This window comes from Callorhinchus milii, unplaced genomic scaffold, assembly GCF_018977255.1.
Source record: "Callorhinchus milii isolate IMCB2004 unplaced genomic scaffold, IMCB_Cmil_1.0 Scaffold3, whole genome shotgun sequence".
Lineage (NCBI taxonomy): Eukaryota > Metazoa > Chordata > Chondrichthyes > Chimaeriformes > Callorhinchidae > Callorhinchus > Callorhinchus milii.
The window spans coordinates 56,495,471-56,517,512 of NW_024704744.1; the positions used below are offsets into that span (position 1 = coordinate 56,495,471).

Genomic DNA, 22,042 nt, shown 5'->3' on the forward strand with positions numbered 1-22,042 from the left:
ATTTTGCTCATAACTTACATCGACTCAACACAGCTATCTCAAACAATAACACCCAACGTCATCCTAAGATCAAGGGTTCCAGTGAAGATGAAGCCAAAAAATGCTTTTCATCTTTAATAGTGAATGAGTTATGCTGTCAATGGGGTTTTGCAACACAAAGCTGATCCTGGAGACAGGCCAATTCTTAAAACATTTAGCAATCTTTTTCTTTCACATATACTGATTAACTCGCTAAGGAACTACAGTACTTGTTTTAAAGCACAACATTGCCATTATCTCATTATCCTTCAAAGCTAATCTTGTACTGCTCCAATATCTCTCCCAATGTCCTGGCCAACAATTTTCCAGATAAATTGCTCTTCATCCCATAGCTATTTGTTTTGACTAGTACGAATGGCTGTTGCTCTTGGACACTACACTTGACAATAATTACCTATAAAGTAGTTTGACATCTTTTGACATGTTTAAGGCAACAACAACAAATTACATTTATAGAGGACGTCCCAAGGCGCTGGACAGTCAGGGGTCGGGACTCGAGCATGGGGGAGGGGTGGGATAGGGGTGAGGGAAGGCAGAGAGGTGGGAGGGCGACCGAAGGCACGATCGAAAAGAAGGGTCTCAAGACCGGCCTTGAAGGAGGCAAGGGAGGAAGCGGAGCGAAGGAACCGTGGGATGGAGTTCCAGAGTGTGGGGGCAGAGGCTGAAAGCCCGGCCACCGATGGTAGGGCAGGTCGGGCGGGAGACATAGAGAAGACCGGAGCCCACTGAACTGAGGGAGCGGGCAGGTTGGTAGGGAGTCAGCAGGTCAGAGAGGTAGGAGGGGCCAAGGATGGCCTTGAATGTGAGGACGAGGAGCTTGAATTCGATCTTCTGAGGGATGGGGAGCCAGTGGAGTCGGGCGAGGGTGGGAGTGATGGGGTCTCGGAGCCTGGTGCGCGAGAGTACACAAGCTGCAGAGTTTTGGATGATCTGCAGCTTGTGAAGTGAAGAATTGGGAAGGCCGTTGAGGAGTGAGTTTCCGTAATCGAGGCTTGGTGGGTAAGGCACTATGAAAATGCAAGATTTTTCTTCTTTCTTACAAGCAATGCCTATTATTGTAATTAACAATAATAATCCTTGCATTTGATCTTGCATTGAGAAACATCTCAAAGCATTTCACAGGATTTACTGACTGAGCATTTTGTGGACAAATATGGCAACCAATGCAATCGAGGCAGACAATTCGCACACAGCAATGCCCCACAAACAGCCATTAAGTCAGTAACCAATTTTATCTGAGGGATTGTTGACCAGGACTCTGGGTGAAGCTCCCTTATAAGGAAAAGCCTGGTTACATCTTCCTGTTCCTTTCTCCAAAAACAGCATGAAAAGTTTAAAGTGTCAAAGGAATAAATAAGCAAATATTAATGTCATCAGGTTCCAAAACTATTCTTTTGGCGTACCTTTGATGATCTGAAACAGAAAGCCGTGCTTTTTACGTCAGCTTTTTCTTTGTCCATGAGGAGAAGGCCTTTCTCGTCAATCAGGCTTAAGTATTTTCCTGTTGTCACATGTCTCAGTCTGAATGGCTGGCCCCATCTCATGTGGCTTCCACTCCACCTATAGGGGAGGTCAAGAAGATAATAAAATCAATACATTTGGTGAAGCGATAAAATAAAACTCGTAATGGAGGAATGAAACAAAATTGATTCCCAAAAACAGCAAGCATCTGTGGGTCACCTATAGAAACTCGGTTTAGACTTTTTCCTTTCATCAAATAGCCAAGTTTGATTATCTTCACTGATATTACCAGGCATGAGTGGATACAACTATCAAGAAAGATTGGACAGGCTGGAGCTTTTCTCTCTAGACTGAAAGGAGATCTGATGGAGGCATTTACAACCCTGAAAGGACTCGATCAGGTGGACATGAATAGACTGTTTTACTTGTTTGAGTCCAAAACAAAAGGGCCTAAATATAAGATAGTCATCAGCAGACCTGAAAATGAGTTTAAGAGAAACTGCCGAACGAAGTGTGGAAATGTGGAACTCATTGTCGAAAGCTGTGGTTGAAGCAAAAAGCAGCAATATGTTTAAGAGAAAGCTTGATACGTACTGGAGGGAGAAGGGAATAGAAGGGAAAGGAAAGGGGTACATTGGAGGCTCCAGTTGAGTATAAAGACCAGTACGAACTAGTAGGGCCAAATGGCTTGTTTCCTGTAATGTTTCATATAATTCTATGTAATTCTCAACATCTTTGTTGCCGATGCTGATCCAAAGGACTCACTCACCAGTGAAAGGGCATGGATGCAATCAATACAAGCCCAACACTTACTGGGAAATCCTCATGGTCACAGCAACTCTAATGCAAAAGAAATCCATGGCTGTATTTCCTCCACCTGAGCCTCCACCCATCTTAATCCACCCTGCCTAGCTTCCCCCATACCCCTCTATTCCCTTCTCTCTCATGAATTAATCAAGTTGATTTCAAACTTTATTGATAACTGCAAAACTGTTATCAATATTGACCATTTTAATGGTGACCATTCTCACACAGCAATGACGAATGAAGATGAATGAGGCAACCTGCACATGTTATTTTTGTAAAGTGAATCTGCCTGAAATAAGATCACAAGAGAGGCTCAGATAAAGTAAGCCCTTCAGCCATTTGATCTCATCCTTCCTGAATACTGACTTTACAATCCTCCCATGATAGCATTGAGCTGTCCGTTTTTATATAAAAAAAGCCCAGTCTCCTGACTTCACTCACCCTAACAAAAGTAACAAACAAGTTCAGGATTTGAAACCAAGCTAATAACTTGGAGTCCTGTAGCTCAGTGGTTAGAGCACTTGCTTTGCAAGCGAGAGACCTGAGTTCAATTCCAGGCAGGGCGAAACCTTGGGCAAGTTTCCTTACTCCACACGCCTAATAATAATCCCTCCAAAAACCCAAAACAATAATAAATTGGTCATTTTCAATCTACGACTGTTTGTGGGACATTGCTGTGCGCAATTGGATGCCGCGTTCGCCCTCAAATATACAGTCAATTCACTTTACAGTATATTCTGTGAAGCGCTTTGGGACGTCCTCCCGACGTGAAAAGCGCTATATCAAATGCAAGGATTATTATTATTATTATTATATAACCTCCCCTCGCCCAAACCACCGAAAGATGAACAAGACTCAGGAACAATTAGTTTTAATAAGTAATATGGATTAATGAAGTCAAAAGGTTGATGTTTTTGCTCATCCATAAAACTTTAATCAAAAAGACAAAGAAAAATGATTTATATGGATGGAAAGTTCAAAAGCCGTATAATTAATTGGAATCCAGTCGAGATCGTATTTGATGCAGAAAAAAATTGTTAATTCAAAATCTAAAAACAGCTCTTTCAGGCTCCTTAAAGGTCCAGTCATCATGTCCAGAACCCATCGATGTGAATGTCAATGTTTTAACATATCTTTTGCTCCTTAAAAAATGATTTGTTTCAGAGTTGTAACTGGGACAGGAGGGTGGGATGGAAGGATGAGATCAGATGGGGCTTCTTCATTGGAACTAATATTACGATCTGAACATTGGGTTTATTAGGACTTACTCTATTTTCACAGTAGGCTTCTCCTCCCAAAGTACAGGGAATTCAACACACATTGGATCTAACACACATAGCTTGTGAGCACAAGGAAATGTTTCGCTCACAAAATATACAGTCAATTCACTTTATCATATATTCTGTTAAGCGCTTTGAGACGTCTCGAAGGCGTGATAAGGCCCTATATCAAATGCAAGGCTTATTATTAACATATATTATATATATTGATGACGTACTTATAAAGAAATATAAGTGAAGATAAAACATTCACTTGTGTTACCAAACAGCACATGTTGAACCCATTGTGAACAATAAAATGACCTTGAAATATTTAGTAAACCTTTTCAGAAGTGTACAGAGGGAAACTTCAGAAAAGCACAGGCAACAAATGATACTTTCATTTTGCCCAAATATTCAGCCACATTCACAGTTGAATTTTTCCATTTCTATTATTCTGTGTTGCTGGTAAACTATTATTTTGGGGACTGTTCCATTGACATTGAAGCTAGCCTTCTTAATTCTAATGAAGTTTCGCTCAGCAGATTGAGGAGAAAATCATTCCTTCTGAGAGGCAACAGATAAATATAGGGGTAGAACTGAAACAACAATATCGGTAAAATGAACAACAGATTTATCACACCTCTGCAATCACTCCTCTGCAAAGCACAAGGTCTTAACCAGTAGGTGTAAGGCTGGCTTTATGCTTATTGTATTCAAAAATTTTAACAGCAACACATATGTGCCCAAGTTCCATAAAGCTCAGCAAGATTTGATCCAAACAGTAGCCAATGAAAGGACATGTTCAATGAAGTTGCTTTCACATTATCACTTTAAAATAGGTGCAGTGATGTTAATCCAGCTGTAGAGTCTTGAATTGTACTTCCCAATATTAGAACTAGGCTGGCTCAGTTGGTAGCGCTCTCGCTTCTGAGTCAGAAGGTTGTGGGTTTAGGACTTTTACCTCACATAGTCCAGGGTGATAGTCCAAAGCAGTGCTAGGGCAGGATAGCTAATCATAGAATCGTAGAAATTGACAGCGCACAAGGATGTGATTTGCCCATCGAGTCTACGTAGCTCTCAGACTATGCTGTTCATTCAATCCACAGTCTTGCCCTATCCCCATATCCCTTTAAGCCTCTATCTTTCATATACCTTCCTGCTTCCCTCTTGAAACCCAAATGGACTCTGCCTCTACCACCTTTACTTGGCAGGACATTCCATGTTTAGGAAGTCAACCATTAGTTTAATTTCTTGAAACAAAATTACCATTATTGGTTGATATTTCCCTGGAAAGAGTCATACATAAAAACCCAAATTCCTTGTATGCACCTTGAAATGATGCCTTTGCATGTCTGGTTTCTGTATACCTCAGAGGGATGAAAAATCTGTGTGTGACATGAGGACGATAGCATAGAATGAACTGATTAAATCAATGGTTCTAATTTTGCAACAATTAATATCATTTCTCTTCCACCACTTTCCTTCCTGCACTGGAAGCATTAACTCACGCTGGGGAACAACTCCATGGGTGCCAGCCACCTTCTGGTACCTTGTGCAAGTGATATTTCAGCAGACATATGCCGGAAGAGTAAGCGTCACCAGTTTAGTTGTCATAATCAAGCCAGATCCTCCTAATCCTAACATCCACTTACAATTTCCAGCAGGAGTCACTCGATAACGGTCATGAATTGTCCAATTGTTCTCCCCCTTGGCCCAGGGATATACAAGCTAATTGTAGCTTCCCAACTGTAGCAAACCCAGTACATACCAGTGAAACTGATCTGTGTAGCTCAAGGCTACACCAGGTAGTTTATTCACACACTGAGACTTCAGGAGAGCTGATCAGCAGCTCTTAGAACAATCATCAGGAAATACTGTTTAGATTTTGACTGATAACTGCCCACATTAAAGCATGTTACACTTGATAGGATTATAAATGGCAAATTGTAAAATTAAAGGTGCATTATCCCGCCCGAAGCAACAATCTATGCAGATAATTCTTTTTTTGACACATCGGGGTGGGTGGGGGGGGGGGAATCTTCTTTGTTCTACATCTGATATTATGCCTTCTATCTTATGCCATCACATCTTACGCCATCTATCATTTGCAAGAGTTCAGTTACAATCTACCCATTAATGCAACTATTCATCATCTGAGGAAATGTGAGGCTTTTGCTGTTAATTCTTTACCAGGTGTTGTGGAGGAGTTTGTTCCTGATTTTTTTTCCCCAATTTTCCTTCACTCTTCTTCGATAAGTTATTATTTTGGTACCTGGTTCCAGGAATGTGGTCTTCCCTCCAGTACCTTATCTCAGCTACTCTTCAATGTGTGTCCAGATGATGGACAAATATAAGCGAGAATACCACAGAGGGCACTACAGTCAATTTGAATCTTACCCTGTTGAGTGTCCACATGCACTTTCCAGCAGAAGCCAGAGATACTGATCCGCAACAAGAATCCTGGTGATTTTTTTCTCTCTTAGCCCAGAGCCTGAGGACAGTGGTGCTCAAATCACTTTGTTTCCATGAGGTAATTCAACTCAGCACCAAACTAGAATTGAACATGGACCTCAAGTACACAGCAACACCGTTATAACATAATGTTTTGAGTCCATAAAACTGGAATCCACTTCAAAATCGGTCTGTGTAATGAAAAAGGTTTTCACACCAGAGAGTGATGGGAGTGGGGAATTCTCCATCACAGTCAGTTTTTCGAGCGGCAACAGTGTGCACATGCAAAAATAAAAGTCTGGACATGTAGTTAAGAGAGAATAAAGTTGAGGATATGAGGAATAAGCTGGGGAGTGGGACTAGGGATAGGATCTAGAATAAGCACTCACTTGAAGTATAAACACAAGTCACACTGGATAGGCTGAAAGGCCTGTTTCTTGGCTATATCTTTAACAAATCTATGAGTAAATTATCTTCAATTGCCTCCAGGATAATTAAGTAACTGCAATCCCCACACATTCTTGACTGAACCTGCTTCAACCAATGTTGGGTCCAGCAGACCTTCCCCTTTCACAATATTTCAAATCTAGTCTCACCAATGCTGTAAACAGGTTTAAACGCACCTTCACTGATAGTCCGATAGAGCAGTATAAACAAATATTTGATTTGTTTTCTCAATAATTCTAAATTGATTAGAAGCTTGAAGCGAATGATCAATAATTGACAAAATTCCCTTTTGCAAACTGCCTGCAGGTTTGCAGTTTCTCCAATGAATCACCACATATTAATCAACATTAAAATCCATCTGACATTCCTTAGCCAAACTGCTTCACTGGTCCAGGAATGATATAACATTAGGGGGCTATTTTATTCTTGTCAGTGCAATTTAATCTTAGTAGGGTGAACATTTGAAACACAAGCATCAAATAGCCTGCTGGCACAACAAATAGAAAATAGCAGTTTCTGAAAATACAGTCCCAAAACGAAATCAAAGCAGTTCACTGGTGCCAGTGATCAATTCGACCAGGAAATATATGCATTTTCTCTGGCTCTGAGGCTCAGCCACCTTGGAATTATTTAATCATGGTCTGAATTGGGAGCAAGTCTGAGGTCTGCTCATTCACTGCTGTGGCTCTCTTTGAGTGTGTTCAGAATATTTCACAAAATCAGCTTAGAATGCTACACATTCTTATGACATCAAAGACATTTCAGATCAAAGAGAGGTTTGGATCCATTTTGGTCCATTTCATCTTGCTGTACCATCTTCCCATCACAGTATGAAGCCTTTTATTAATTATATTTGTTACCTTGGCATCCACCTTGCCGCCTGGTAACCTGTTCTAATTGTGACTGTTTGTATTTTAAAGGAACATCTCCTGGTGCCTGTCTTAAAATTGCCCTTCACTTCCCTGAACCTTTGCCTCATCTGAGTCTGAATCCATATTATTTATGCCATCACTTCCTGTTACCTGCTATCCACCTAGTTAGGGTTCAAACCTGTGCTTGTCAGATGGCTAATGACAACTAGTGACTATCCACCTTGAAGCAGGGTCTCCTTGGGATTGAGTTGGCTCCATGGTGATGTGCCTGCCAAAGGAATATAAGAATCGAGCCAAACTTTGTGGCAGTCTCAGAAGATTGGTTCCTTATTGAGACAGGACCATAGTGCTCCAAGGCAATTTTGACAGGCCAACCAACCTGGTTTGTCAGCAGGGCAAAGCACTGAATTGGAGCTAGGGATTCTTGCCACTTGGATCCTGTTATCCTGCAAGCCAAACGCTTAATAGGTGAAATGATCCTGACTGGAGAACAGAAAGAAGGTTGCCAGACAGTGTTTGCAGTGGTAAACTATGCAGTTATAGTTGATTAAACTCCAGGAGTACACCGACATACTCTCTAGGTCCCCAAGCATTGACTCTTGCCAACTTGTACCTAACACTCTAAAGAATCAGGTAAGGAATATGAATCCGTCCAGAGAGAGACAAGAGAAATTTCCATGTGTAGGTGGCATACACACATATGAAACTTTCAGTCTGTATTTGGATACTCATGGTTTTTGCAATTGTCAGACACTTGTTAGTGATAGGACAAATTATTGGAATGATTGGGTTATTCATTCCAATTCTAGGTAGAATTTAAGAGATATCAATGGTTATTTGTTACTACCATTATACAGATCCTTCCAGGTATTATGAGGAAGCATAGACATTGAATTTACCTACTTCATCAGTTGATTTGCAAAACATTAACTTGATTTGTAAATTTGTGAAGTATCTCCATCTGCTGATTAAACCAATTAAAATAAATGGCATTTATGTAATGCAATGTAACATGTAGCTAAAATACACCTTTCAGAGGGATGATATTCACCATGGGGGTAAAGGTAAATAGATGTACAATGTAAATAGATATAAGCAAGTGGATGAAATGCCAAGCAGTTTAGATTATGGTTCAAAGTGAGTCCTTGGTGTAAACGAGAAAGTGAACGTTGAGGTTTCGGCAACATAACAGGGACTAAAATGTGGTCACCGCAAGCTAGATGTCACTGCTCTCATAGTGTTTTGGGATGTGCTACTGAAACCGGAGTTCCACTATGAAAGCAATTACTGTTGAATCACACGATGGGGGGTGGGAGAAGGAGAAACGTCTCGATCCTGAAGGGTAGCAAAGTCCTTTCTGTGACCGAAGTTTTAATTTCCAGCTTTTTGACCAACTTTTTGGGGCCTTTTTCTTTGGCAGAGAAAGAATCCGATGGTTGTAAACTGGAAGTCACTAGAAGTGTAATATTCTCAAGATATAAAGCAGTTGGTTATTTCCAAAAACTGTAGCAGACATGAAACTGTAAAACGAAACCCTTTTAGCAACCATTTTCTTTTTGATTGGTTAATAATAATAATCCTTGCATTTGATATAGCGCCTTAGCACGTCATTGAGACATCTCAAAGTGCTTCATAAGATATACTGTAAAGTGCAGTGACTGTGTATTTTTGGGGTTAAACGTGACATCCAGCAGAACACAGAGATAGGATTTTGGTTTAATATCTGATCAAAGGGCGAAATGTTAATAACAGATAACAAATTATGAATTTATGAATGATCAAATTATGAATTTATGGATTTGTCAGCTGATACCTAGAATCTGTTATATAATTCAAAAAGCATGTTAAACTGGAATCAAAGCACCTATCACACATCACCTAATGCAGTTCCTAATCCCCACAATTCAGGCCGCCTGCCAGCAGTCAATGGTCACTGCACCAACCCAGCTGCTTCTGGTCACAACAGTAGGTAAAGGTCCTATTTGAATAAATTATATATTGTCTTGCATGATCCAGGATCAAAAATAATGGCAGGGGACTAATAAAGAAGACATTCATATGGTTAGATCCAATGTAATACTTCTCTCCATCACAGATTCCTATCAATTCATACATTCTCATTTGTTACTTGGAGTCCTGTAGCTCAGTGGTTAGAGCACTCGCTTTGCAAGTGAGAGACCTGAGTTCAATTCCAGGCAGAGGGCGAAACCTTGGGCAAGTTTCCTTACTCCACACGCCTAATAATAATCCCTCCAAAAAACAAAAACAATAATAAATTGGTCATTTTCAATCTACGACTGTTTGTGGGACATTGCTGTGCGCAATTGGCTGCCGCGTTCGCCACAAATATACAGTCAATTCACTTTACAGTCTATTCTGTGAAGCGCTTTGGGACGTCCTCCCGACGTGAAAAGCGCTATATCAAATGCAAGGATTATTATTATTATTATTATTATTATTATTATTATTATATTACTTACGCAACCCTCAGTGTCTCAAGTCTCCACAGGGAGCGAGCATGAATGGACACCGCTCCACCTTCATAATGAACTGTCCTGGAGAGAAACAGGAAAGAGCAGACGGTCAAACCTTTAAACAAAGACTTGTATTGTAACAATGTTTCAATCTGTCATTAATCTAAAATATGTATTAAGAAAATTCAAAAGATTCTAAGGAGCTCTCAAAATGATTTAACATTTTAAAAAGATATCAATTTAATTTAATCTAGACTAGAAATCAGTTAGAAAATAGAAATCTCTTCATATCAAAACAACTCAAAGCACTTCATGATACTCACTGCAAACTGAAGTGATTGTGTATGTGTTGGCAAATGCAGCAGCCAATTTTCACACACCAAAGTCCCACTAAAGGCCATGAAGTGAATGACTAATTTTATGATCTGTTTTTAAAACAATCTCAATGATTGTGTGATATGTACTTAATTAAATCAAAAACCAAAAATCCTCCCCTCCCCAGCAATATGGATTCTTGTCTTCCCAAAGATTGTTTTCATCCTTTTAGTTCCACAATTTCATAGGCCCAAAATCCCACTTAGTCTTAGCCAATAAAACCACTTTGTCTTAAAATTCAAGATCACACAGAATTACTAAAAATTCTTAAATTGAGTCTAAGTTTGAAAGTTGCTTCTCCTTAGCAACTGCAGGAAAACAACTTCAAACTTATGACTGAATTTAAAGAATTTATGCAATTCTGCTCAATCTTAAGTTTGAAGACATGGTAATCTTACAGGCTATGACTGGGTAGAATTTCAGGTCTTATCTATGTGTTCAAGTGTAACTCACAATGTCTAAAAATCTAAGTCATGCTTTTTACATAGTGTAAGGCTAATACTGAGTGGCACACTTCCATGTTGATTTTCCTAGTTCTGTCTAGGTGTGAAGTAAAAACTGTGCTATGACATGTCACCTCTGTGAACACATTATTGCACCATGTGGGAAATATCTTTAGCGCCCAAATGTGTGGGTGACCCATTTCTGTCAACCTAATTCACAATGACTCAAAGTAGGTCTATGTAAAATAGTTTTATTCCGCATTGTAAAGGTAAGTTGACTTTCAGGCAAAGTCAATTATATCCTCAATGTCACCTGGGACTGGAATTTTTATTGCTTGGTCATGGCTTCACAGTAGACCCATAGAAATGTACAGCATGGTAGGTAGCCATTTGGCTAACTTTTTGTGTTGGTGTTTTGCTCCTTCAAGAAGCCATCCATCCTGATCTCAGTTCCCTGCTCTATTCCTGTACACTCCAACACTCTTCTTCTGCATTGTTCCACAGCAATCGATCTTTAATCACTATGACCTTCATCTCAAGTTTGAAGACAGACAGGTTTGAAACAATGGAAATCTGTCAGCTGGGAGAGTGAAAGTAGAATGAGTTTGGAGCCATCTTTGCTCAGTTTCTAGTGTAAACATCACATGGTTGCAGTTTAAATTACAAAATCTCGCTCCAAAATGCTACATAAGGTGGCTTGTGTGAGAAATAGAAAAGTCAGATGAGAGCAATAACTTGCATTTATGTTGCGCCCTTCACGCGGGGTAGCGTCCCAGAGAGCAGTGGTAGTGCGGAGGCTTTTCTGAGAATGGATTACATCACATTGAGGAAGAATTAATTTCACAAGGACACTCGAGGATAGGAATGAATGAAGATTCATAGTGAATTATTAGGTAGATAACTTCAACAGATTCCCAGCAAGCTGGACCCTATCTAATAATTCACTGTAAATCTGCATTCATGTCTATGCTCAAGAGTCTTTGTTAAATTAATTCTTCCTGAATGTGATGTAATTTTACTGTTCCGTATCCTTGTTGGAATGGGTCAGAGTGTGTGTGAGGGGCTGGGGGTGGCAGAATAATGTTGGATGAAAACAATGCACTATATCAATGCAATTTGTTGTTGTTTTGCTGCAATCCTTACACAAAATGAATGTTCTGCCCTATGATGGCACTTATTACCTGGACTCACATGTGAAAAGGATCTACCGGGCCAAGGAACCAACAGGCTGCTGGCACCCCAGCAGGAATCATGATAATCAGGGGAAGAGGGACAAGAGGAAAAAATGTGTGATGGGGTGGGGCAGTTTGGAAAATAGAGAGCATTGGTACTTTTAGGATGAAGGTCTTATTTATCCAAACAAATCTTGTGATCATCTGAATTTTTAAATCCTCCTCCTCTCTACCCAGAGAGATCAAGGAGCACAGGTAGATAAGTCTTTAGAGTTGTGAGTCAAGGTAGACAAGATCATGAAAAAAATGCAATTCAAGGTTTTCTATATAAATTCATGGGCAGGAAGGTCATTTTAAATCCGAACAAAACAAGACATTTGTCCAAGATGCTAGACTAATGTTGGTGTGTTGCGTCCAGTTTGGGGTCCTCTCAGGTCTGGCAGATGCCAAGCTCTTTAACATTTCAAAAGGATCACACTGGAGGCTGTGGTTTGCCTGACGTACCTGCGCTGTTCCTCCCCGTGCTCTCCAGAAGGTACAGTCAGACATTCATCCATGTGTCCATGCAGTAACCTCAGCACATCCCCTCCCTTTAGGTAACCTAACAAAATAGAGAGAAAGAGAGAGCAATTTATTATTCATTCTTAACACCCAACAGCAGGAACAGATGTGGCTGGCATTTTCTCTTATTGTTGGTAGGAATGCTACAAAAAAGCAGCTCATTTTGTTATGGTGAAAACCTTATACTGGTGTCACTGATTCTGACTTCCAGCGCCTTGGGACGTCCTCCTGACGTGAAAGGCGCTTTATAAATGGAATCTTGTTGTTGTTGTTGACTTAAAACTATTCACATTCACCTAGTTAAGTTAATCTTCAACTCATTGAGAATCTCAAAATTCATTTAATAATGTTCAATTTATCTGGAGGATTCTTGGCCAAAACACTGGGGAAATACTCCCTTCTCTCATTGCCTGGACCAAATGGTTCAATTTCAGTTCTGTGCTTGTTCTTGCAGAATTGTGGATAAATTTACTTCTCCGGATACTGTTGACTGAATTACTATTTGCCACCTCAACTTCCTATTTTAAACTTAACAACCCAGTCTGAGATTGTCTTTGACACAGCAATCTAGCTTCAAAACCTGCCCTATTAAAAAGGGTTCAGCCAATCCCCAAAAATGTTTTATAGAGTGGAATTGGAAGAAAGTAAGAAATAACTTTAAGGTTAGATATCAGTTGTATAATAATGGGACATCGAACTGATTACAGGGCAATAACCTTGTCAATTAGTGTGACTTTTGAAACTTGGTGCTGTGATAATTCAAACCTTAATAAACTCAATTATTAATCCAGTCACATAAAGAGTGGAAGGAATAAATTACTTCTGGGAGGGGACTAACAATTGCCAGTTACACAGCACAATTGCTTGGCGTGGTGCAGTGGAAGTGACGAACAGAAACAGAGAGAAAAGTAATTACATAGGATCTACAACACCAATACAGGCCATTCAGTCCTTGCCGGCATTTATACTCCACACCACACATCTCCTAATCCCTCCATACTCTATTCCCTCCTCTGTCATACAATTCTTATTCATTCTGTGAAGCATTTTGAGACGTTCATTTATGTGAAAGTTGCTATGTAAATGCAAGTTGTTATAAGATATATTGATATATTTTGCCCACAAAATACACAGTCAATTCAATTTACAATACATTCTGTGAAGTACTTTGAGACGTTTCAATGACATGACAAGGTGCTATATCAAATGTAAACATTATTATTATTATTATATCATGGAGCACACAAACCAAGGGAGGTGGTTTCATTTGCTGTTGCACTGTGTGTTTTTTTGTGTGCGTGTGTAAAATGCTTTGGTTGGAGTACAAAGGCAATGGCACAGATACAGCAGTATCACTGCAGGCTCTGTAAACAATCTTACCCTGCGCTACTTCACTTCCAGAGCAAATTGGAGCAACACTCCAGAGAGTTTGCTGGAATGCGGCATCAACCTGCAAGCTGCTGGAGCCATAGGACAAATGCTGCAACAGAATAAGAGCAGTTCAGTACCAACTCGCGATTCCAGGTCGCATTCAGACACACAGTAACAGACTACCATCAATTTAAATTACTGTTACATCACTTAGAAAGTTTTGTGGTGAAATACTGCAGCTTCGGAGTCTTTTGATATTGTGTTATTTTATTGCCATCAAGTCAAATAGAAAAGTAGTTAGCAAGGTGGGGGTGAGGGGGGGGGGGGGAATACTGTATTTTATGTGATAATTATCACTAGTAATGATTATCTAATGCCCAAAAAAGCAGTTGTTTTGATGGCTTTGGAATTGAACACCCTTTCTCCTTCCCCACCCTCTCTTCTCCCCTCATTTCCAAAGCTGCCAATTGCTGGAGAATGGCTTCTCCCTCCAGCCCTTGAAAGGACTGATTTACCACCAACTAGAGTGCCAACAAGCACCTTGGGACATCCTCCCGACGTGAAAGGCGCTATATAAATATAAATTTGTATTTTATTGTAATATCCTGTAGTGACTGCACTTTTAAAGAACTTTTTAATGTTTGTGTCAATAACTGGAAGACAATCTTTAAAAACTTCCTGCTACAAATCTGACTCCGACAGACAATCACATCCGAAAGGTGGTTGTGTGTCTAGAAGCGAAACTGTGAATTCAGGACATTTTACTCACTAGGTATCGTTCTGAGGAAATGCTGACTAAAATCAGGTCATCTCCGACACGCACTTTTTCACCTTCAGAGCGTTGTTTGGAGGCTGGGTGAATGGTCCACCAACAGGCCTCTCCTATACAAACAAGAACAGGAAAGCATTCCTCTGCAGGGTTAAATCAAACAGCATTTATATCATGCATTTTTTCAGAATTATCCTTGCCAAAATGAAAGTAACCTGGAGGAGCGAGCAGCAAATTGAATAAGCCTATTCAAAGTGATTAGATTTGATTAGATTTATTTCAAAGTGATCCAACATGGGTCCAATTTGCTGCATACACAAATGTGGGTATAAATTATTTGTGCTCACAAGCAGACCTTTCTTTTCGACCGCGCCTTTGGACACCATCCTACCCCTCCCCCGGCTCGGTCTCAGGATCCTAAACTGTAAAGCGGTCTGAGATGCCGTCCAGCATGGAGGGCGCTATATAAATCCAAGTTGTTGTTCTTTTTGCAAAGTGGCTCTTCACATGTGGACACAGTGACTCATGTGACCCCGTTTGGCCTTGGCCATGGCCTTGTCCCCTCCTACCTCTGTGACCTGCTGACTCCCTACCAACCTGCCCGCTCCCTCCGTTCAGTGGGCTCCGGTCTGCTCCGTGTCTCACACCCGACCCGCCCTACCATCAGTGGCCGGGCTTTCAGCCTCTCTGCCCCCACATTCTGGAACTCTATTCCACGGTCCCTTCGCCTTGCTTCCTCCCTTGCCTCCTTCAAGGCCGGTCTCAAGACCCTTCTCTTCAATCGTGCATTTGGTTGCCCTCCCACCTCTCTGCCTTCCCTCACCCCTACACCAGCCCTCCCCCATGCTCGGGTCCCGACACCTGACTGTTCAGCGCTTTGGGACATCCTCCCGACTTGAAAGGCGCTCTATAAATGTAATTTTGTTGTTGTTGTTGTATTGTTTGCTTTGCAAACGGTTCAACTGACAAGAGGCAGAACAAAGATTACACATATCCCATCTGTCTCCCACTCTCCGATTTTAATCTCAGTCCAAGTCAAAGTGATCTTTGCAAGCTATCCGGATGCAGTTCCTCTTTATATGAGTCTTCATCTGTTTAATCCTAACTGAGCTTCAAAACAAAACTTAATCCTCTATCACAACAAAAACACTGACATAAAGCAGCACAGAGACCAGAAATCCAAATGACAAAACTTTCAAAGTTTGTTTTTATGATTCTTGAGGGACTTTAACTAAGGTGCATGAGTAAGAGCATTTGCCATTAGAACTTGAACAATGTGGCTTTGAAATATCAACTTCAGGTATCACAAAACATTATTATTGGGGTGAAAATAAACGTTATCACGCAGTTGAACAAAATATTAGTAAGATTAAAATAATGCACAGAATTAAACTCAAATAAACTAGATAACAGCAATAAAATACTGTGCAACATTAACATGTGACGAGAATTATTTCCTTATCGACATCCATTAAACTTGTCACATTTGCACATTCCAGTTGCATGTTCCTGGATAGTTACTGCACAGGCCAACTACTTATAATCTGTTTTGCACTCACAGTGTAACAGATCAATGACTGAAACTACTTGGAGCTGGAGGCTGGTTTATATATGTTTCCAAGATGAGCAAAGTCATGTCATGTGCATTTGGCTTCATCGCAAAGTTGTGCTCAGTGTCTTTCCTTCTTTCAAAATTGTTGAATCAAGCTATTTGTTGTGTTAATTATCACCACACCATGACAGACAAATATGCTTATGTGTGTCCTATGGTGTACAAGTAATTTGTGATGAAGAAGTATTCTGTAATGTAGAAGTCATTGAACATCGAGCAGAATACTTAAAGCAAATTGATACTTGCAAGTGAACCAGTCTACACTACATAGTTTATCATTGGATAATTCACAATTGTCACACCCATAAGCAAGTATGGTGTCAGCCACCATGATTCATTCCCAGTTGGTTTCTTTGCTGCGGGACTGGGACAACGAACAGAGAGCCTGAATCAGTTTTCAGATCTCTGTTACTAAAAATACGCCCTCCATTAAGGGAATTGGATATTCACTTGTAAAGAAAAAAATTGCAAGGCTCAGGAGAAAAAGAATGAGGTTAGTGGGACTAGTTGGGTAGCTCTTTCAAAGAGCCGCCACAGACATGATGGACCGAATGGCCTCCTTCTCTGCTGTAGGATTCTATGTCTCTATGATTCATTCACCTGACTGTTTCACCTTTCCTTCCTCTATTTTAATGCACAAAGCTCACTCCAAAATAATTCCAGGGAGAATCATCCACATTTTTTTAAAGTATGTGCAAAAACAATAAGGTTCTACACTCAAATACAGAATCTACAATGTAAAAGTGAACAAAACTCTCACTCTATGTTCTCAATCATACCTGTTGTGTCTTCCTGTAACCCGACATCAAAGGCTAATTTATCTGTTGAAGACCGTGATGTGGATAAGCAGCAAAGATACTTGAAATGAAAGATAAAATAGCAAGAGATTAGATATTTCAGCCTGTGTAGGTTGCCTGAGAAGATGGCACAGATTGTCTCAACAATGCCGTCACGTTTTGAGGTTGTTGCCTCTTAACCCGGTTTCAAACAACTCATTGTAAAATAAGCGTTTTGCAATAATGTGCAATTCAGTATCATTGCTAAGAATCTGATTCAATGGAATCTCTGAAATGAACGCTTTTTTGATCCTGTTCAATCCACTATCATTAATAACCCACCAGTAATGTTGAAAAGTGTCTAATAGACATATGTGGTTGGTTTTAACCTATGAGCTCATTGTAGTGCTGCCTGGTTCTCTGGGACAGGAGAAGCTTTGTTCAGTAATGTAGTTCAGTTGTTTTCTGTAAAGGTGTTACAAATCACCCCTGGTCTATTTTCTTGTTTTTATTTAGTACAATTAATAGAACATATGTTCCATTTACCAGCGATCTTGATCGGGAATATTTAGCTGAGGGCAGCAACTGAATGACTCTTACCATTCCACTGTAGGAGTGCCTGAGCAGCACAGCATGACCGTACAGAAGGGTCCGATGGCCTCCACCGTGCACTGTCTGTTGAGATGAATGACAACAGCATTCAAACAATTGCATCAGGTTAAAAGGCATATGAAAGAGAGTGGCTTGATGGAATAAGACGAGGCAGAGAGACTGAATTGATCTCCTTGTTCCGTGAGTTGGTGCGGAATCAATGGGCCAAATGGCCTCCTTCTGTGCTTTACATTTCTAAGTTTCAAAACACATAACCTCTGTGGCACAGCTCATTGTTGTCTAATGTGAGGTGATTTCTAATGGGATTTGTTAAAAGCACATACGTGCAACACATTAGAGACTTGGGTTCAGATCCCAGCCTCTGTTGGCATTTTCATGAAAATCTCTGATTTGGGCTGTCTTAAAATGTTCAGCTTTTTCTATACCCACCAGAGCCAAACATTAGTTCCCATAAGTAGATCCGTGTCTTCTGCATTCTAGGAAGCTGAACATCTGGCAGAGAGAACATACCCTTTATTGCCTGTTCGTGTTGAGGACTTTCTTTGATTACATGACACTTTACCAAAATATTCAATAAAGCTTCTTCGAACCAAGCTCCCTAGGAAGTTAAACAGGTTGACCAATTCATTTGTATAAAACATAAAAAATTAACAATGCTCCTGGCACATATACAGTAATACAATGTAAAATTGAAAGTACAAAACGGATACATTTATCAGTTTAAACAGTTCAGTCATTTAAACACAGCTATTTTAAGTTCACAGTTCCTTATTCTTTGTCCTTCTGCAACACTTTTGCTTTGTATTATCTCTTCTTTCTCACATCTTTTCATTCGAGAATTTATCTGTTCTGAGTCACAAATATGTGGACTTCCTCCGGTTGTGCAACATGAATAGGAACAGAAAAAGGCCATTCAGCCCACTGAACCTTTTCTGGTAATTTATGAGATCAAGTCAGATCTTTTGATCTATTTCCATGTCTTTGCCCATAACCCCTTATTTCTCTTACTACCCAAGCATCTATATGTTTCACTTTTGAACACACAAATTAATGTCGGATAGGTTTGCTTCTTCCTTTTAAACGCCCTTCCCTCGTTCGGCAATGAGCTTGTCCTTGTAAAACACTCATTTTCCTACGTGAAGATTGTTTTATAATTGCAAGTTATTGTTGTTCTAGTTCTCTATGCAGACAGAACTATACTTGGAAGGATTTTGTCAGGAGAATTTGCCCAGACATGACTGTTCAAAATGGTAACTTGTCAGCCAGCATAGGTTGTTCAATTCCTTCATATACTCAATGAGGCTGTGTAAATTATAGCTTCCAATTTCTGCAAATGTAGGAAACTGCCTCCCATGCTCCTCAGATTAATATTGTTAACTTTGCTTTCATTGATCACCCTCATACAATAGAATGCCATACAATTCTGTAGGTCTACCCAATGTACTCATTGACACAGGACATGTTTCAATGCTTTATTCCTGGGTTAAGGAACTCTCTTAAACTTCATTTTAAATGTAAGTATTTATGGAGTAAGACATTAAGTCTACATGTTACCTACTTACCTACTTGAGAACCGGTTCAAGAGTGAGTTGGTCTGAAGAAGCCCAAGGCTACTGTGCTGGGTCTGGAATTCCAGGTCTCCCACATAGAGGTAGAGAATTCCAGACACAGTCACCAACATGAAAATAACTGTGCAGATGTGGTGCTTTCTCTTTCTAACAAAAAGAATAATTGTGTAAATTAATAGATACAATTCTGAAAATAGTTGGATTCTATATAATAAATAATCCTTGTATTTCATATAGTGCCTTTTGTATGTTGTATGAATCAGGCTGTTAAGCGCTCTGAGACGCCGTCCCTTGTGAAGGGCGCTATATAAATGCAAGTTGTTGTTGTTACCCCATCATGGCATCAAAGCATCTCAAAGTGCTTCACAGGATTGGCTTCAAAGTGACTGGATACTTGCAATGAAATAGTTGAGCAGGAAGGGATAGAGGGTATTAAGAGGGATGCTGTCTCACTTGGAGTATAAACTCCAGCATAGACTAATTAGGCTTAATGGCCTGTTTCCGTGCTGTAAGGTTCTACTACAACAACAACATTACATTTGTAAAGTGCCTTCCACGTCAGGAGGATGTGCAAAGCGCTGGACAGAAAGAGTTTCGGATCCGAGCTGGGGATCGGGGTCGGGGAGGGTGGAGGGCAGGGGGGAAGCAGGGAGATCGAAAGCACAGTCGAAGAGCAAGGTCTTGAGATGGGTCTTGAAGGTGGCAAAGGAGGGGGTGAGGCAGGGGGACTGCGGGATGGAGTTCCAGAGGGTGGGGGCAGAGTGGTGGAAGGCCCACCCGCCAATAGTGGGGCGAGTGAGGCGGAGATGTGAAGCAGGCTGGAGCCCGCTGAGCGGAGGGAGCGAGCAGGATGGCAGGGACTTAGGAGGTCGCAGAGGTAGGAGGGAGCAAGACCGCGGAGGACTTTGAAGGTGAGGACCAGGATCTTGAACTGTATCCTCTGTGTAATGGGAAGCCAGTGGTGTCGGGCGAGGATGGGGGTGATAGATTCATGGAGCCTAGTGTGAGAAAGGACATGGGCTGCAGAGTTCCAGGTGATCTGCAGCCTATGGAGGGAGGAGTTGGGGAGGCCGACAAGCAATGAGTTTGCATAGTCAAGCCTCGATGTAATGAAAGCATGTATGAGGGATTCGGCAGCCTGTGGTGCGAGACAGTGGCGGAGCCGGGCGATGTTGCGGAGGTGGGGGGAAAGCAGAGCGGGTCATGACGCAGATGTGGGGTAGAAAGGATAGTTCAGGGTCAAACAAGACCCCAAGGTTCCAGACTGGCTAAGCAAGGTGGAGTGTGCAACCATGGATGGTGATGCTATCAATGCCTGAGGTGTGGAGGCAATCAGGAGAGCCTCAGTCTTGTTGACATTCAACCGAAGAAAGTTAGCTCTCATCCAGGACTTGATGTCCGACAGACATTCTGTCAGAACATCAGTGGTCCTGGAGTCGAGGGTGGAGGTAGAGAGGTAGAGTTGAATATCATCCGCATACATGTGGAAGTTGACCTCATATCTGTGGATGATGTCACCAAGAGGGAGCATATAGATATTGAGGAGGAGGAACCAAGGACACAGCCCTGAGGAACACCGCACGAAACGGTCTGAGTCTTTTTGCAATTTTATATACAGTGTATATACAACTTATGTTTGTTTCTGATACTCCACTTTGGTGTGCGTGTATATAGTCTGAAAATAATCTGGTAGAGGAGTCATGTTCAATTAAAGTCCACAGCTGCTTACCCCAGTAATGCCAGTATAGTAATGAGACTTGAAATTGGATGCGACACATGTATTGAACTGCTTCTGTGCTCACTATCATCTGAACCACATATTGCACGACTTCTAAATTAGATACAGCCGAGCAACACTTAAATTCAAGATTTGAACTATATGAACATACTATCGACTGAACTGCACTTGATTGATCGTAACTCTATTTCAAGAGACTTTAATGTTGGTTCGTTAATTTAAAAGAAACAAAGAATATGCTTTTGGTGGATCTGGGAAAAAATATCAGCTTCAGAACTGAGTCCCAGCAACACACAGGAACAGTGGTACAAAGCAGTAGAATAATGGCCTGAAATTCCACCTACTCTTATTCTGATTAGTTTTAAAGAATAAGATCTTGTACAAATGTGGAAAATTCTTAAAGTTGCCTTCCATTCATCAGTAACCAAGGGGAACATATTTTACTTGACAAACAACAGGAAAAAGCCCCAAAAGTTGTTTTGGAATGATACTAAAATCATACAATATGCATTTATATGGTGCCTTTCATGTCGGGAGTATGTTTCAAAACTGTTTCCACTGCCAGCTGGGTACCTGTGGGGAGGAAAAGAAATGGCGGGGGGGGGGGTGGAATCATGAATTGCTCTTGCAGAGTTGTTGTGGAATTTGAAATTTTTATTTGCAGTGATTCTATTCTCCAAATTACAAGTTCCTTGTGGATTTGGAATGTGGATTACGGATAAAGGAAAGAATTGATTCACGCTGGACACACTAGAATCTATCCTCCTTGAGTGAGGGAAGCAAGCAAGGCCTCCTTGGAACTGAACTGGCTCCAAGGTTACATGTGTAGCAACAGAATGTCAGAATTGAGCTAATCCACTGTGGTGGTCTCCGTAGTCCTGAGTCAGGCAGGCCTGCAGTATTCCAGGGCACTGCTGATGGCAGCCAGTCAGCCTGGCTCATTGGCAGGACCTGGAAGGGCAGACTGGTCACTGAGGACAAGGGCAAGCTAAGCGGTTTTAGCTGGTTAGACTCCAGCTGTACCCTAATGCCCACTCTGACGTCTCCAAACCTTGGCTCTTGCCAATTTGCATCCAGTACTTTCCACAATGAAGTAAGCGGAATGGGTCCGTCCAGGGAGAGAGTGCGCATTCCATTCCATCTATGGAATTTCCATGTGTAGGTGGGCTGCCTGGAATTCTGCAAGTGTCAAGAATATGCTTGTCTGGTGCAGCATTATTCTGATGGATTAT

The 22,042-nt window shown here is 40.9% G+C and overlaps 1 protein-coding gene across 1 annotated transcript in view; it reads right to left on the minus strand.

The window, feature by feature from the left end:
- The window catches only part of ryr2a (ryanodine receptor 2a (cardiac)), a 373,023-nt gene that overhangs the window by 217,220 nt on the left and 133,761 nt on the right, over positions 1-22,042 (minus strand). Inside the window, 8 exon segments of the mRNA XM_042333111.1 lie at positions 1,443-1,599; positions 9,820-9,894; positions 12,308-12,404; positions 13,745-13,844; positions 14,505-14,617; positions 16,896-16,974; positions 17,493-17,567; positions 18,516-18,523. Coding sequence (XP_042189045.1) covers positions 1,443-1,599; positions 9,820-9,894; positions 12,308-12,404; positions 13,745-13,844; positions 14,505-14,617; positions 16,896-16,974; positions 17,493-17,567; positions 18,516-18,523 — 704 coding nt within the window.